Source organism: Siniperca chuatsi, linkage group LG5 (assembly GCF_020085105.1).
Source record: "Siniperca chuatsi isolate FFG_IHB_CAS linkage group LG5, ASM2008510v1, whole genome shotgun sequence".
Classification (NCBI taxonomy): Eukaryota; Metazoa; Chordata; class Actinopteri; order Centrarchiformes; family Sinipercidae; genus Siniperca; species Siniperca chuatsi.
In genome coordinates, this window is record NC_058046.1 from 25,890,208 (window position 1) to 25,907,953 (window position 17,746).

The window sequence follows — 17,746 nt, forward strand, 5'->3', positions numbered from 1 at the left end:
AGCAGAAAGAGCGTAATTTAAACATCTTTGTATAACCTTGCTCTGACTCATTCCTCAAGTTATTGTCAAAAACTTCAGGTATGAGCCATGAAGTCAGAACAAAGTTTGCAGTGTCTGCAAACCATTGAGTTTCATATGTGTTAGCGGGAGCTGTTTCTCAAAAGGACTCACACAAAGCTTTTGGATGCCCTGTAATTCTTGGTTTGTGCTTAATGTAAAATCTTCCATAATCTTCCATAAACTTTTGAAATATTTAACTTTTTAAAGCCACTTACGTGTGCACCTTTCATCATGTTTCTCCCTTATCTACTTCATGGGTCAGCACCTGCATACACTTTTTTATAAAGTATCAATATCTCATAAAGAAGCACCCTGCATGTAAACAGCTGTGAATTTGACGAATATGACTTCAGTGTAAATTAACGCTTTCAAAGATGCTCTTAGTGCTATCTGTCTAAAATATTTATGTTATGATTACTTGTTAAATGTTATTTTTAATGTCAGTAAGAACAATTAAGCTTATTAAAGCTTAAGGTGTTTTTTTTAGATTAACAGGTAATGGGCATTGAGCTTATGGCATGTAGGTCTAAGTATTATTTATGTAGCCTACTCAGAGTATGACATGACTGTCATTCAGGTATATTTGTCCTATAAAGATCTATACGCTATTTTTTAAGGCCTGTCTCAATACTGCTTTCCAGTCAGTTTATTAAAACAAACAATAAAGCCTATTTTAGCCTATAGAGTAAGAGAATATGTTTAGTCATGTAGCCCCATCAGGTGACAGGGAAACATATCTAAGATATTCTATGCCTGTTCAGAAAGATGGAGAATTAACAAAATCTGGTAAGTACAATATTTTTTGGAAATTATTAATAACAAAATTACAACATTTTTGGAGCCATATCAATGTCCCTGAGGGGTCACTATATGTTAGCCACCCACCTGCAAAGGGCAACCTTTGCACCAAAAGTGAGACAACACCGCCACCGTGTGGACAGAGGAGCAGTGCACCGGACAGTGACACAGCAGGAGGCGGAGGGGGGCAGTGAGCCAGACCGGATCCTTCATGAGGGAAGAGGCCAGGGACAGCCAGCCAACCCCGGCATCTCTTCTCTTCACTGATATTATTCTGTATTGTACGCTAGGGAGCCCAGGCAGGGGGCTGCGTTAGTGTTTATAGGATGTCCCGTCATGAAGGTAAGAATATACTTCAACACACAGGTGTAAGCAAGTCGGGATTTATAATAAAAATGTTGACGTTGACAGAGCACCGCTAGCTAACGTTAGCTAGCCGAGAATTTCTTGTTTTGCAGCTCATCCTAGCTACCGTTGGCTAGTGTTAGCAAGGTTGCGGTGTAATTTCGTGGGGACGCATTATGGCGGCCACAAAATGTGTATCTAATCCAACGAACCTTGCACTTGACGTTTGTGTTACAGACAATGTACAACAGTCAGCGTTAGTTGACCAAAACAACGCTGACATATAAGCGGAAGGAGCTAGTTAACGTTAGCTAATTGTGCTAGCTAGACTGCTAGCTCACTGGTAACGTTAATAGGTTATATAGGTTAACGTTAACGAGCTGGGGAGCAAGGGGGAGTGCCGATAATAGGAAACCCAAAAGAGCAGCGAATCCCAGATGGCGTTGCAGGGTCGAAGCTTGTCATATCGTTAATGTTAGCAAGTTTTAGCTTTCTTCCTGGTAAAAGTTGGCCTTTAGATTCCAGTTTCGCAAGCTAACATTTAGCAAACCAACATTCACCTCGTCCTTGTGGTCAACCTTGTTGGGCTTGAAGTTCGTTGTTAGTGTCAAGTAGACGTCAGTTAACATTGTCAGTAGATGTTTCAGCTCACCAACCGTTAAAAAGTTGAGTTAGGTAAAGTCTACCACAGCTGTCTAGCTTGTCAGCTAACGGTTAAGCTAACGGTAGCTGGTTTATTCGTTAAATGGTTTGTCAGCATTGAAGGTTAGTCAGGCCTGAATGGCCTTTACTTTGCACGCCTGTGTTGTTGTTGTTGTTGTAAACTTTGCTGTCAGTAGTCATCAAGTTATTTATTGTCTCAGATGTAACACGAAGTGGTTACCGTTATTACTGCCATTAACGTTTCTGCAACAACTAGTCGTCAGCCGTGCACAGCAGGATCAGGTTGGCACTGAGCTTTCACAGCGTACTAGCTATGAATGGAGATATGAGAGAGTTTAGATAGCCTGCTGTCATACAATACACCGAGACTGCACGACTGTCCTAGTCAATCAAGAATAGCCTGGACATGAACACAAGAGGGTCCCCCTATACCCCATGTGAGTGCTGAGGATGGCTTTATTAATGAGTCTGGTGTTATGAGTTTAGTTTTATGAAAAGGTGACTAGGGCAGGCACTAGTCTTTAAGTCTGTTGGGCACTCCTGAGTAAGAGGATTGCCACAGGGGGTGGACACAGTAACATACCTGTAAAATATGATGTAATATCCCTGCAATAAATACACACTCTGTGACACTTAAGTTACATTTTGGCTGGACTGTGTCGAAGAAGTGTCATTTCTACTCCATGCTTATTGTGAAGGCATTTCCTTTTGAATGCATTTTTTGAACATAGCCTTCAAATTGTGTTACAATCAAATAACACAAATGAGACAACGCTGACATCCAATCCACCTCACCAATGTCCCTTCACCACCATGACAAAAGCAAATATACAGCCAAACCAACAAAATACAGAAAGTACTGTATAATGTATAAACAACAATATAATGCATGCCAGTACACTACCACAGCACCACAAAAAGAGTTGAATCAACTTCTGTCACAGCCTCAATTAAAACGTAACATTACTGTACACAGATGTAGTATTTAGTGCAGGACTATCCTATTGGATTGCATTATATTTTGCAGGTGTTCATGTACAATAATACCTTTTTTGAGGAATTTTCATCCTGTAGTGATCTAGGATGTCCCAACACAAAAATGTGGAGCAGCCAGCTCAAAATAGAAAATAATTTGTTCACCCTTTTAGCAGGATGTCCAACAAGACTCCATATTCTTCCAATGCCACTTTTCACCACCATTTATCTATTTTTGATATTTTTGTGTTTGCATTCTCTTATCATGTCTTATCTTTCTTCCTTCAGGCGTGAGCTGTGATGCATGTTTAAAAGGCAACTTCAGAGGTCGACGATACAAATGTTTAATTTGCTACGACTACGATCTGTGTGCATCGTGCTATGAGAGCGGTGCAACCACAACCAGACACACCACAGAGCATCCCATGCAGTGTATATTAACCCGAGTCGACTTTGGTAAGTAGAATTGATATTCACAATTCACATCAGGCTAATTATGGGCAGAGTGCCTATCCAGGTTGTGAAAATATGGAAAGAGGGAATTTGAGCCATATCAGCTCTCTGTCATTCAGTATTATGACATTTTTTGTTGTGATTAAGTGTTTGGTAACACTTAATTTCAATAGACAGATGTTAATAATCATCTGACAACCAGGCAAGAAAATATAGATGTTGAATACAATGTATGAACATTTGCTGCATCTCTACAGTTCAGTTCTAAGATTAACCCCAAAACAGACACACAATATCTATAAACTGATTCTCATAATGGTTTATCACCTGAATGTCAGTGTACTTCTGAGTCAGACATTATCGTAAGCTGAGTATCACACTAAGCTATCAAAAGTTTGTGCATGTGGTGTGATGGGCGATAGACCAGTTGAAAGACTGTCGTGGCAGAGTAGGCCAAAAACAAAGAGAACAAATAGCTTCGTAAACAAACAATCTATAATTTTTAGACCAGGTATTCCAACTTGGTATCATGATTTATTTTAAAATGTAAAGCTACCTTCACAAGATAAGAAATTTGCTCTGTGCTCACTGCGAGGTAGGGCGCAGCACACAGTGCAGACACTTGCAGAGGCAAAGCGCAGTGAAAGTAGATGTCAACAAAAAGTGCGCTAAGCTAACTTAAGCATTGGATTTAGCTAAATTTTGGAAACTATATGCCTATTCACAAACGTGATAATCAATGTTTTCATATTAACAATGACTACTATGTGTAATGTGAAAGGGCTCACTCGTATCCACGAAACTACCAGACTCTGCAGATCCACGCAGCTCTATGGAGCGTTTTTGCATCTTTGAGCCCACTGTTTCGGTTTCACAGCCTGCAATCATTACACTTTTGGTTCAGTCTCCCCACTGTCATCAACCTTGCAGATAAATCCACAGTACGTACTGTTACATACTAGAGATGATTTGTCTACTGCAAATATGTCTGCTCTGCAGTGGTGGAATGTAACTAAGTACATTTACTTTCTTTCTTTTCATGCCGCTTTCTACTTTCTAGTAGCCAGTGAAAACCATGTATCTCCAATTTGGTGATTGTGATTTGTTAATGTTTGTGATAAACTGAAGGATGAAGTGTCCCTTTTATGGGTTAAGAAAATTCTTCTACTTCTTAAGCTAAATAAACGATTTAAACCCCCCCACCCCATGGATTAACTGGAAAATGCATCGTCACAGAGATGAAAACAGGGCTGTTTTTCTGAGCTCATGAAAAGTTTTTTTTAGCGATACGTGGTTCTCACAGGATGGCAGCGCTACAAACAGATGATGATCTTATAGAATATGATGCATTGCTGTAGATTAAACTACCCACCAGTATATAAAGTAGTTAAAATTTGCTCAACCTTAAACATCTATAGCAGTAAAATGCAACATAGACATTAATGCAGCAGTAATATTAATCCAGACATCCAGACACAACAGTGACAGGGAGCATTTTACTGTATAATGAGTACTTTTTACTTTTGATACTTTAAGTACATTTAGCTGATAATACTAACTTACTTTAACTTGTCTGCTCTGGAAAACAGAGCAAGCTTAGCCGCAGTAAGACAGAATACATGTGCGTCAATGAGAGGGACCCAGGTGGAATGGTGAGGTTACAGGGAGCAGAGGTGAAGAAGGTGCAGGACTTTAAGTACCTAGGGTCAACAGTTCAGAGCAATGGAGACTGTGGAAAAGAGGTGAAGAGGCGAGTGCAAGCAGGTTGGAACGGGTGGAGAAAAGTGTCAGGTGTGTTATGTGATAAAAGAGTATCAGCAAGAATGAAAGGAAAGGTGTTCAAGACGGTGGTGAGACCAGCGATGTTGTACAGCTTAGAGACAGCGGCACTGAAGAAAAGACAAGAGGCAGAGCTGGAGGTAGCAGAGCTTAAGATGTCGAGGTTCTCTTTGGGAGTGACGAGGATGGACAGGATCAGGAATGAGTACATCAGAGGGACAGCTCATGTTAGATGTTTCAGAGATAAAGTCAGAGAGGCCAGATTGAGGTGGTTTGGACATGTTCAGAGGAGAGATTGTGAATATATTGGTAGAAGGATGCTGAGGTTGGAGCTGCCAGGCAGGAGGTCTAGAGGAAGACCAAAGAGGAGATTTATGGATGTAGTGAGAGAGGACATGAAGTTAATTGGTGTGAGTGAAGAGGATGCAGAGGACAGGGTTAGATGGAGGCACATGATTCGCTGTGGCGACCCCTGAAAGGAAACAGCTGAAAGGAAAAGAAGAAGAAGACTAACTTACTTTAACTTAAGTAAGGTTTTGAATGCAGGGCTTTTGCTTGTAGTGGAGTATTTTCACAGTGTGGTATTAGTACTTTTACTTAAGTAAAGGATCTGAATACCAACACTGCTGCTCTGGCAAAGCCAAGCCTTCAGCTACCATTCATCAGACTACCGCCATACAGTTTTATTTTCGTTAATGAGAAGGTTGGTATGTTAGCTAATGTGCACTGAATATTTCAGTTATTCAAGTTAAATAGAACTCAATAATGGTGTATACCGTAGTCTAAAGTCATTAAATTTGTACTTTTAAAAATTTGCATATACCCTGATCTCATTGGTTGCGCTTTGAAAGGTCAGTGGCAACCGAGGTCAAAGTTGAAATAATTTGAACTTTGAGTGCATCACTCAGTGGCAATTTTGAGCAGTGCGCCCCGCCAAGGGGCGCTTCCACCTAGTTGGGTGCCACCACTCTCCCCATAGGAAAACAATGGCACAGTCAGCGCAGAGTAGTTTTACTGCTGATCATGTGTGGGGGCCTTCAACAAGCACTGCACAGACACCAGTCACAAATAATCAAGAATTGGCATTTCTTGGCATGTCATAATTAGGATAAACTTCTAAAACTGGTAGTCTTTAGAAACCTCCCTTCAGTGGCTTTGATAAACCTGCACAAGTAAAACTGTAACAGTGTATGTTATTTTTTGCTGACACTGGCTTTTGTTCTCATATGGGAAGGGTGCTCGCAAATGGCTTAGCAGTGACTGATTTGACCCAGACAGCCCGAGGAGTTTTTGGGAGTGTGTTATTGGGCTTCTGGGTTTGATTTATCTCTACATAAATAAAACATTTTGTAGTGTCAGCAATGGGGATAGAGATAGTCCAACACTAACTAGACCATACTGTAAATTCAGTTGCTATTAATAATTGGTAAACTTGGCATTACTGTAGATGTGGTATCATCTCAAATGTAGTAAAATTATGGTTTTGATTGAATGGACTTTTTCTCTTGCTTTCGGGCAACCGCTTCTACTATTATTTCATGCTTTGTTGCTGTGAAATATGTTGGTATTCAGCCTTTCACACATTGGAAATGCTGTTTTACAATCTGTTGAAAAAATACAAACTGTTGCTGAAAACATAGCAGAAGGTGCGAGCACACAAAGAAGTCCTAATTTTTGGGGTTGTGGTTATTTGGTGTATTTTTAGTGTGCCTGTTGGTTCTCCACCAACTGAACCAACTGTTTTATGGTGGATCTCAGTATTTACACACACACACCTCAGTTTAATGGTAGAATTGGGAAAAAATTGTATTGTTTTGGTGGAACAAAATTAGGAAAAGCTGCCATGTTGTCATGAGCTGCCAATTAAATGTTAGAGTCTTTTTACCTGGACTGTAATATTAGCTGCAAGTAAACTCTTGCTGTAGACTGTTTCGGTTTCACAGCCTGCAATCATTACACTTTTGGTTCAGTTTCCCCACTGTCATCAACCTTGCAGATAAACCCACAGTACCATATCTGCCCAACACCAAATGGCAGCAAGACAAAGGCAGCACCTAGCTGGTGAACATAGTGGAGCATTTATCAACTAAAGAACCAGATATTTACCTCAGAAGTTGGTGGAGACCAAAACAGCTAGTGGGAAAGTGAAAATTGGGCTTATAGTCATCAGATGGACACAAACAAATGACTCCAAATGAATGCTAATAGTGCTTGTGTCTGCTGGATGTGTAAATAGGCAACTGTTTGCTAACACGGTCACCATGTCATCTTGTTTCGACTGCGGAAAGCCAAATGCTACACTGTCATCAAAGATAGTGTTGTAATGTCACCCACAGGTTAGCTCTGGCTGTAGACTACTCACAGGTGGATTTATGTGAGTAGACTAGGGAATGTTTTTATTATGAACCGTTTCCTGTAATGTGGGAAGTCTAAAAAATGCTGTGGTTAACTAGGAGGTGTCTTTTATCAACTTAACATTTCTGAATTGAACGGATTTATTAATTAATCTTGTCCAAATGGGATTTAACATGATGTGTGGTTACATCCTGGTAAAATACGCCTTCTGATGCTTAAGTTTTTTATCATGTATGATTCTGTGGCAGCTGTGATAAACCTTCAGTCCCATGTAGGAAGAACACTGCAATCCCAGCACCTGAAGTGGACTTGCAGTTAAAATATGCCAAAAGACTGACACTGAATGCCATGTCCATCTTGATTCCCCTCCAGACCTGTACTACGGTGGAGAAGCGTTCTCAGTGGAGCAGCCCCAGGCCTTCACATGTCCTTACTGTGGCAGGATGGGCTACACAGAGATCTCCCTGCAGGAGCACGTGGCTGCAGAGCACACAGAGACCTCCACAGAAGTGGTAAGTTGGTGCTGAAGCTTTCCACACAACCATCTATGAAACTTTGACTAGATGTTTGCACAGATCTTAACACCTGGAAACATTTACGTTTGTGTTGATTTTTCCTCGCCTGCCTTAGAATGTTTTTCTCGATGGGGTAAATTGAATCAGTGTCTGAGAATGTCCCTCACATTAGAGGACCCTGTTGGTTTTGAAAATATGTTGTAGTATGTTTCCATCTTATTCGTCGTCTTGCTTCACAATGTCACAGTCAAAAACCTAGTTCTGATGTCAGCTTCTGACTCTGCAAGAAAAACTGAACTGCAAGTGATTTCAGGTAGACTGTGCAGCTCTATATATAGATGCTCACTGTTTTTATTCCAACACCAAGAAAACACTGGTTGTTTGAACTGCAGAGAAATATTTTAAAGAACCTTAGCCCATGTACTGTACACTTTATTACTGCTGACCATTTTGACATTTTAGAACCATACGTAAATCAACTTGCAGATTCTTCAAACTTGCTTGAGAGAGGTCCAAACCATTATAATGAAGTGTGTTGGGGTGGCACATTTAAATGCTGTTATTCAGATTGGAGAAATAATGTACCTACTCTGAAATTAGTGTTCATTTTGAAATTCTTTTTGGTTAGTCAAGGCGTATTAATTTACCACAGTGTGACTAATAGTTCTTTTAAACTTTAGTTATTTATTTGGTGTAGTTAAGTTACTTTGAAAATCAAGACCATGTCCCAGGTTTCACTCGTGCATTCAAACACACTTCTCGCTGAGATGTTGTATAATGAACTACTATCTGTGAAATGTTTTCGTGCCTTCCTCTGTAGCGTTCAACAGAGTCATTGTCAGTCAAAGGTGTTGTCAAACTCAGTGAGTATTCATGAGTAAATGACTGTCAGGGTAGCCAATTAATGTCCAAGAGTGAATAACTTAGTTAGCGACTTGTTTCCCACTGCAGCAGACAGGCAGCAAGTGTCGTTTGAAAATCATAATGTAGTTCATGATCACAAATAGTCAAATAGTTTAGTTTGTCATGTTATGCTAGCCTTTAGGGTATGACAGTAAATCATTGTCCTTTTTTGAATGGGGGGGGAAAAAGGATGTTTGGCAAATACTACACCTTCCTGTTTTGTCAACGCGTTCAGCCTTTTAATACAAGAACCTAACAAAATCACATGATGCTTTTCACATGTCCATGGTACAACAGTACACCTCATACAGTGCATATGGAAAGTTTTCAGACCCTTTCAAGTTTTCCACATATTGTTATCTTTCAGTCTCCTCTTAAAATATATTCAATTAATTTTTTTTCTCATCAATCTACACACAGTATTCCACAATGACAAAGCAAACACAGGTTTTTGGAGTGTTTTGTTTAATAAAAATAAAAGACTGAAGTAACACATTTCCATAAGTATTCAGACCCTTCACTTAGTACTTGGTTAAAGCACCTTTGGCAGCAATGACAGCCTCAAGTCTTCTTGGAAATGATCCTACAAGCTTGGCACACCCTATTTTAGGAAGTTTCTCATTCTTCTTGGTAGAATCATTCAGGCTCAACCAGGTTAGACGCGTCGGTGCACAGCCATTTTCAGATCTCTCCAGATGTACTCTATTGGGTTCAGGTCTAGACTCTGGCTGGGCCACTCCAGGACTTTCACAGACTTTTCCCGAAGCAACTCCTGTTTTCTTGGCAGTATGCTTCGGGTCGTGGTCTTGTTGAAATGTAAACCTTTGCCCCAGACTGAGATCCTTAGCACTCTGGAAAAGGTTTTCCCTCAGGACTGTTCTATATATTTTTCTGCATCCATCTTTCCCTCTATCCTGACTAGTCTCCCAGTTGGTGTCGCAGAAATACATCGCCACAGTATGATGCTGCCACCATTGTGTTTGACTGTAGGGATGGTATAAGGTGATTCTCAGTGCCTGGTTTCCTCCACACATGTTGGGAATTGTGGCCAAATAGTTCAATCTTCATTTCATCAGACCAGAGGATTTTGCTTCTCATGGTCTGAGAGTTGTTTTGGCAAACTCCCAGCAGGCTATCATGTGCTTCTGTCTGGCCACTCCCCTATAAAGGCCTGATTGGTGGAGTGCTGCACTGATGGTTGCCCTTCTGTAAGGTTCACCCAGCTCCACAAAGTAACTCTGGATCTCATTCACAGTGACCATTGGGTTCTTGGTTACCTGTCTGACCAAGGCCCTTCGTCTCTGATTGCTCAGTTTGGCTGGGTGGCCAGATCTAGGAAGACTGTTGGTGGTTCCAAACGTCTTCGATTTGAGAATGATGGAGGCTACCGTGCTCTTGGGCACTTTAAATGCTGCAGAATTTTTCTTGTATCCTTCCCCAGATCTGTGCCTTGACACAATCCTGTTTCGCAGGTCTATGGACAGTTCTTTCGACTTTGTGGCTTGCTTTTCACTCTGACATAACACCATCAACTGTGAGACCTTATATAGACAGGTCTGTGCCTTTCCTAATTCTGTCCAATGAATTCAATTAGGCACAGGTGGACGCCAAACACGTTATAGAAGCATCTCAAGGACCATTAGAAGTAGGATGCGCCTGTTTTTGCTTTGTCATTGTGGAGTATTGTGTGTAGATTGAGGAAAAAAATTAATCAATTTTAAGAGTCTGTAACAACAATGTGGAAAACTTAAACTTTATGTATGCACTGTATGTCATTCTGTTTGGCAGCTGACTATCAAACTGTTGATGGCGAAGCTTCCACCAGCAAATTAACTCACCAAACTATCAAACATTTAAAATCAATCCGTGCATCAGCTTCACTTCATACCTGTTTTTACACACTCAGCACAGAGCTAGAGCTTTCCTGAGATTGCATCTCTTCATGTTTAAATACAGCATTTGTACAGTACATATTTACCATTCTCAGTGCTGAGGACCCAGCACCAACGTTGAATGTGCACTGTGTATGTGTGATGATATTAATGTGTCCGCTCTCTCTTCCCGCCCTCTAGATCTGCCCCATATGTGCAGCGCTGCCAGGTGGGGACCCGAATCATGTGACAGATGACTTTGCTGCTCATCTCACACTTGAACACAGAGCACCCAGAGACTTGATATCCTTTTCAAGTAGCAGCCCCACAGACATGACCATAACCTCGCTGCAATATTGACTAAGAGAATAAGTTGAATTTGTGTTTCGGTCAGTTGTGTGAAGAGAAGCAGATATTTCAAGGTTTCTGTGCTGAAACTATTCAGATATTTATGCTTATTCTACGTGAAAAAAAGTGATGCAGTTTGTGTCATCCAGATTGCTTTGTGATTTTGAAGATTAGCGCACCAGGGAGGCGTCTGTTCACTGAAACTGACATTTGTTGACATTTTGTTAATAACATTAAAGCCTCCTTTGGTAGTTTTCCAAATCACCATGACAGGTGAATATCAATGAGGTAAGAATATGCACAGTAATGATTTCATGGCTGTTTTAAACTAAATTATGTGTCTCATGTCATTGCGAAAAACTCAAGTAAGGGGGCTTCACTCAGATTGATCAGTTGGTTGCCACTGGTTTGGTGCATAGAGTGGAGGCTAAGTTGTCCTTATTCTCCTCCTTTGAGATTCACTTGTTTTTGGGCTATTCCCAAGGTGTTAAAGGTACCTAGTGGTCATATTGACCCCCTGTGTTATTGTAGTTCTGATGGATTGTAGGGATGTAGCAGTCCAATCTGGAACCAAACTGACGGTGATACTGACCTGATTAAGCAGATCGGGTATCGGCTGTGATGTGACCAATCCACATTACAAACTTCGTACAGTTTCTTCGTCATTATAAAATTTATTCTTTCCACTATTATATTTATTTAGTCACACCAGGCCACCAACTCAGTTTTAGTGTCTCAACAATCCCTGGCCCCATGCAGAGGGTAAAACTGAGTTTTACCCAGTGAGGTAAACATATTTTAGATTTAGGAAAAAGAGAGCATTGGTACTTGGTATTAACAGAGAGCTGACGTATTGTAATTGGTATCTGGAGAGAACAAGCTGAATCGGTGCATCCCTAATGGTTTGTATTGTTTTTATCACCTGTTCTACTGGTATGTCATAAGCACTGCAGTGAGGTGACGCACATTGCTGCCAACTGCAGAAGGCAGTAACAGTTGGCACAAAAAGTAGTAATGTACCAATAAAAGTGAAGACTGCAAGCAATGTAAACAATGCAGGCCAAAAAACAAACAGTTGGAGTGTTTTATTAGAGAGAAACACATTGACATGTGATTCAGTTTGAATCAAACCAGTTGGGAAGATGGCAACTCAAGCAGAGGACAATTTTCTAAGGGAAAAAAGAAAGAGGAATGGTCTTATATGTTACTAAATTACTATGGAATCTCATTAGAACTTCGGGCTCTGCTGAAGTGTATTAGTCAATTATATTAGATTATATAGAAATGCACACTTCTCCTCATTCCTTTTGAGGTTGAAAATACAGTTCATGTAGGAATTAACCTACATGTAATTACAAGTTGTTCCGGAGAGTGCTCAAGGATTTCTAAGGTAGTGAGCATTAAATTTTAATTATTTATCAAACTGTGTGAAGGGTTGAAATGACAGCATCTGCTTTTGCCTGTCAGGAGGAACCAGCTGACGTACTTTGTGTGAGTTGTACTCAGAGATAGACTCAGAGGACTGACGACAGTAGCCTGGCAGTCTATTTATAGAGTACTTTGAATGTGAAAGTGGAGAAAACAAAAGATGCAAAAATCCAGTTAAATGAAACACAGACAGAACAAGTGCATCTTAAGCTCCACAAAATGAGCTTTTGTTTGTGGGTGTACCCAGTGTGGTGTCTTATGTGTGGGTTCATGGTGAAATAAGAACATCATGCAGATATGGTACCAGATTGCAGCTGGTTCAGAAGGCCTGAGTGTGTAGAGTGAGAATGAGGTGTAGCACCATTGCGCTCTTGACGTGTTCCTTAACGGCAAGCATCACGATGAGTCCAGTGGGGTGCGGCATGTGAGGAGGATGTTTCACCCTGGGCGTGGGCTGGGGGGTCCCCGAGCCCGCAGGTCTAACATGCACTTCACCAGCAGCACCACAGGGGGGCTCTCCACCAGTCAGAGCTCTTCACAGAGCTCCAACTACAGCAGAGAGGCCATGGACCCCATAGCAGGTCAGTCACACAACACACATATATGGAGGAGTCATGGGTACATGGTAAACACATGTATGATACAGACTCCCTCTGAGGGACATAGTTGCAGAAGAAGAGGCTGTGGAGCCTGATGTAGGTCAGACAAAAATTAACTATATTCTTGTTATAAATACAGTCAGGCAGAAAACAGTGATTTTCTTGTTATTTATTTGTAATTCAGTATCACCCAGCTGCAACTACAGGAGGTCCGGCACACACAACACTGGTGCTCAGTACTAAATCAGGTGTGTAAATAGACACATTTAATAAGTTGGCTTCATATAAATTGTTTGTCACACAAACAGATAAATTGCCTGCAGTAGGATAAATATTAAACATGCCTCATCAGTATTTCAGTGTGCACTTACAGGTAGTCTGGGTAGTACAGGAATGTGTGGGCAGAGTTGTTGCTGTGGCAATTCCTCATTTATCCTGTTCCCAATTTTAATCTGGTTCAGTGCTTGGCATTCGCCATGTCAGCTCCAGCTGTGCCATAATGAGGGTCCCTGTTCAGTCTGCTTCACAAACAGGGCACCGGCCTCCCCTCTAGTGACCCGCTGTACCTGCTGGGCCGCTGACCCAACTGGTTGAGTTTTAGCCTAAAACCCTCTCTGCTGAGGGTCTTATCGTACTGTACATGTGTGTCTTTTGAGTTATAGTGCTGTATATTTTTGATCGTGGATCAGAGGCTGCGCAGCTACTATATTGTTCTGGTTTTAGTTCTGTGACAGTATAGCTCATAAAAGCTAGTTTTTAGACATAAACCATGTGACATGTTAATATTTCCTTCTTACTTTAAATTGACAAAACAAATTCTTAAAAAGGTTGTATTATTTTGAACTATCATTAGTTTGCATGATCTGCATTAAATATCGTTATCATGAGAGCCTACTGTCTGGTAAACTAGTGTACTGAGCCTTCTGGTTGGAGTGGAGGTGGTGCAGGAGTGTAGCAAAGGACTGAGTTGACAAACTCTTTGCTCCTTGATTCTGACATTAAGTCCTTGTCTTCTCATTCCTGTTCCTGCAGAGCTTCTGTCCCAGTTGTCGGGGGTGCGGCGTTCGGCGGGTGGCCAGCTCAGCTCAGGCCCCTCGGCCTCCCAGCTCCAACAGCTTCAGATGCAACTCCAGTTGGAGCGCCAGCAGGCCCAGGCGGCGCGTCAGCAGTTGGAGACGGCCCGAAACGCCACCCGGGGTGGCGGCCGAGCCAATGCAATCCTCAATACTAATTCAGCCGCCGCAAACCCCAACCTCAGCGCCAACCACAATACCAACCCCAGTCCCAACCCGGGTCCACCTGAGTCCAACACACAGCATTCTGCACATAGCTCCCAGTTTCTACTCAGCAGGTGGGACTGTAGCTATTATGTTTTGCATCTACTTTAAATGTCTTTACTTTAAAGATCCCCTCCACTCAAAAATGTTTTGTTTATTGCCAATCTCAGTTTAAGGTGTATATCTGCAAGCACGATTTGTGACATCACAAATTTGTGTGATGTGAAAGTTTGAAACCTCCACTACACATACTGAGAGTGGACCTCTCAGTGAAGTACTCATCTTGTGTCCAGCAGTTAAACTTTAGAAATTAACAATATTTGATAGATTGTGGATTTTTCAATGAGGGAGAAGTAGATGTAATTTCTAAAGCATTTTAAGAGTATTTTTATGTCTTAAAACATGTCTGGAGGTAATCTTTAAGCTGTTTTTTAAAATGTATTTTATTTTTTTATTCTCTGTCACCTGATTTGTCATCCATCTGTCTTCCTCTTATTATTATCAACTGTTCCACGTCTCACCTTTTTGTCTCATTACTGTTCAATCGCTCTCCCGCAGGCTGAGCGAACCGCGGCTGTCTGAGGCAGAGCGGCAGGCGTGCGAGGCCCAGTGGGCCGACAGGAGCCTGTTTGTGACGGAGCTGCTGCTGTCCACGCTGCTGCCCGACGAGGATGCCTCGGCCTCCTCCTCCGAGGACGAGGACGACTGTCACGGCTTGTTGCGGAATTTCGCTGACTTCAAGGCCATGGGCTGTGTTGAGGTCATGACCTTGGACGTGGCACTGGAGAACCTCAACCTCAAGGAGACGACCCCGGCTACCAAGACGACGAAAACGACGACTAAAACGGCACCAACGAAGAAAGAGCCTCCTGCACCGCCCCTTTGATGACATGGCCACTCCCTCCCCTCAAACCACCATTGTAACTGGCTGACTGCTGAGTCAGTCCAACTGCCAATGGATGACAAAAAAGACTGCAGTTCTTTTTGGCTTTGTTTTATTTTTTTTTCCAGTGATTGTCATTTCAGCTCTGTCGCTCCCCACTCAACCCCATGTTTATTGCGTTGTGTACATTGAATAAAAGTAGTGAGATGAGAGAATGTGAAAGCAAGCAAGCGTGATAGGTGCGTGAGAGAAAGGAAAAATAACTATATAAATATATTATAGAAAAATCTATATGAAAGTTGATAATCAATTCCACATAACCCGTGTTTCCTCTAGCAGATGAGCAAAGCGTAGTTAGCCATTTAAGAGACACGTCACACTTACCCAGGGAGAGGAGGCAGACAGAAACCTCTCCGATAAAACGCTGCTGTGTATTTATAGTTATTAATTAAAGAAGTGCTTGGATGGTTTACCACAACTTAAGCATGAGCTTAAATCACCATGTGCCCATTTTTAACTGCACAGTCACTATATGGGGAGGTCTTTCTCTTTTGTTCAGACACCTGAGTAACTGTAAATTAACGGTGCTGAGTGCCACATCACTGGCATTACTGCACCACACACACACAAACAGACTGATTGCTGCGTTTGGTTACATTCATGTCCAGTCTCAACCCCCTCCCCCTTGTGTGACATCACCTGTTTTGGGTCATGTGACCTTGCTTTATATCAATTGTGGGCACTTTGGTTTTGAATTGCATATCCAGTGTCCATTTGTGTACACTACAGATGCTCTGCGTAAAGGCGTTACACAACCCGGAGGCAAACAGAGATCAAACAATCTCTTCAGTGTGACCATTTTCAGGCCTTTTCTAATGTGGAAGAAACACAACACATATGGTTGGTTGTTAGTTTATTTGTTTTTGTTTTCCTCTCTCTTTTACGGAAGACCAGACGCTACTTTCTCAAGTTTCCCGTGAAATTAATCTTCTCTCCATTACTCATGAATGCAAAGATTACTTATCATGTGACTTGAAGGAGAGAATCCTGTATTGCTCTTTCCATTATTTCTCTCAGTCAAAAAGATCTTTGTATGCCTCCACTGCTACCTGAAGAAATGCAATGTATGTTTTTGGCTCAGCGAACAAGCCAAATCACAGGGTAAACCTTTCAGTTTGGAGGACAATAAAAATGTTTTGGATGGAAATGAACTAACCCAATCCTGCTCTCTGGTTTGTATTTTTCCTCAGTTGCTAAGTTCTTGGTGGGCATGTACAGCATATGGTACAAATAAACACTACCTACTATCCTACAGGTCAAGTTCAGTCTCAATTATAGCTGTTGCGCAGCTGTGAGTCGGGGTGGGCATTTTGAGGATGAAGATGGAAAAAAAAAAAAAAAGAGAAGACAAATGCCAGTTCATCAGCAGAACAACCCGAACCAAAGTTATTAAACTTTGTTTTTTATGCTTCACAGCACAATTAATTACCCAGGACTCAAACTCACAACCTTAAACACTAAGGGCAAGTCATGATCTTGCTGAGCTACCTGCCAAGCGGGAAATCATTTGTTAGTTTGGTGTCAATTGAGCAACAAATGTGTGAGGAAGCAGCTGAAGCTTGTCAAGGGCTGGATAATGAGTTAATAATCAGAATCAGGTGTGTTAGAGTGGGGAGCTACCTAAAACATGCACGGCAGTAGCTCTCCAGGAGCAGCGTTGACGACTACTGATATAAGATGTCATTGTACATCACCCTGGTCTTGAACTCAACCTTTGTCTCTAATGGCACGTCGTGATCACGTTGCTGCTACTCGCAGAAACTGGAGAACTTCAAGTAAAAAGTACGCATTAAAACTACTCCAAGTACAATTTACTCAAAAAAGTGACTTAAGTACATGTAACGGAGTAAATGTAACTCGTTACTACACGCGTCTGCAGTCCAACCACCATATTTCAGATGAGAGAAGTTGATAAAATGTTTGATATTGTCACTGGAGTCCAGTTATTGTCGTAAGCTCTACAAGCAGCTGCGAGTGGGGCAAGAAATGCACCGCGGACCCCGGGTTTCACCTCACAGGCCACATACACAGTGCCCTAACTTATTGCTGGAGTTTGTTGGGACCTCATGGAGACTGAAGGGAAGTACTTCACTACCTCTGCATGTTTTATTTTTTGTAACAATTAATAGCCTCCTAAAAAGACGCTAGAATTGAACGTCAGCCAGGGCTCTTTGTAGTAAAGATGCAGCATAGGTTTACATAGCTTTTTTTTTTGTTACTATTTACAGTAGCCAGTTTCATCATAATTTAGCCTACCCTCCTTGATATAAATGGGGTGGACAAAACAGAATGGAAACACCTGTAAGTATAACACACTGACTGTTTATATACAGTCTATGGTATATAGCATTACAATTCCGCTGAACAGTAACACAAACTATGAACTTTTACCCGAACTGCGCTGACCTTTGACGGCGCAGCCAATCGCTGTTGA

General features: G+C 41.5%; 1 protein-coding gene across 1 annotated transcript; it reads left to right on the forward strand.

Moving 5' to 3' along the window:
- The first annotated feature begins 1,039 nt into the window (after nucleotides 1-1,039).
- On the forward strand, nucleotides 1,040-16,472 carry LOC122876952 (E3 ubiquitin-protein ligase KCMF1-like). The gene is made up of 7 exons (XM_044197959.1): nucleotides 1,040-1,200; nucleotides 3,130-3,297; nucleotides 7,801-7,940; nucleotides 10,919-11,020; nucleotides 12,894-13,074; nucleotides 14,125-14,443; nucleotides 14,928-16,472. Exons 1-7 carry the CDS (start codon nucleotides 1,185-1,187, stop codon nucleotides 15,253-15,255), a joined length of 1,254 nt encoding a protein of 417 aa, XP_044053894.1. The 5' UTR covers nucleotides 1,040-1,184; the 3' UTR covers nucleotides 15,256-16,472.
- Nucleotides 16,473-17,746: the final 1,274 nt, after the last annotated feature.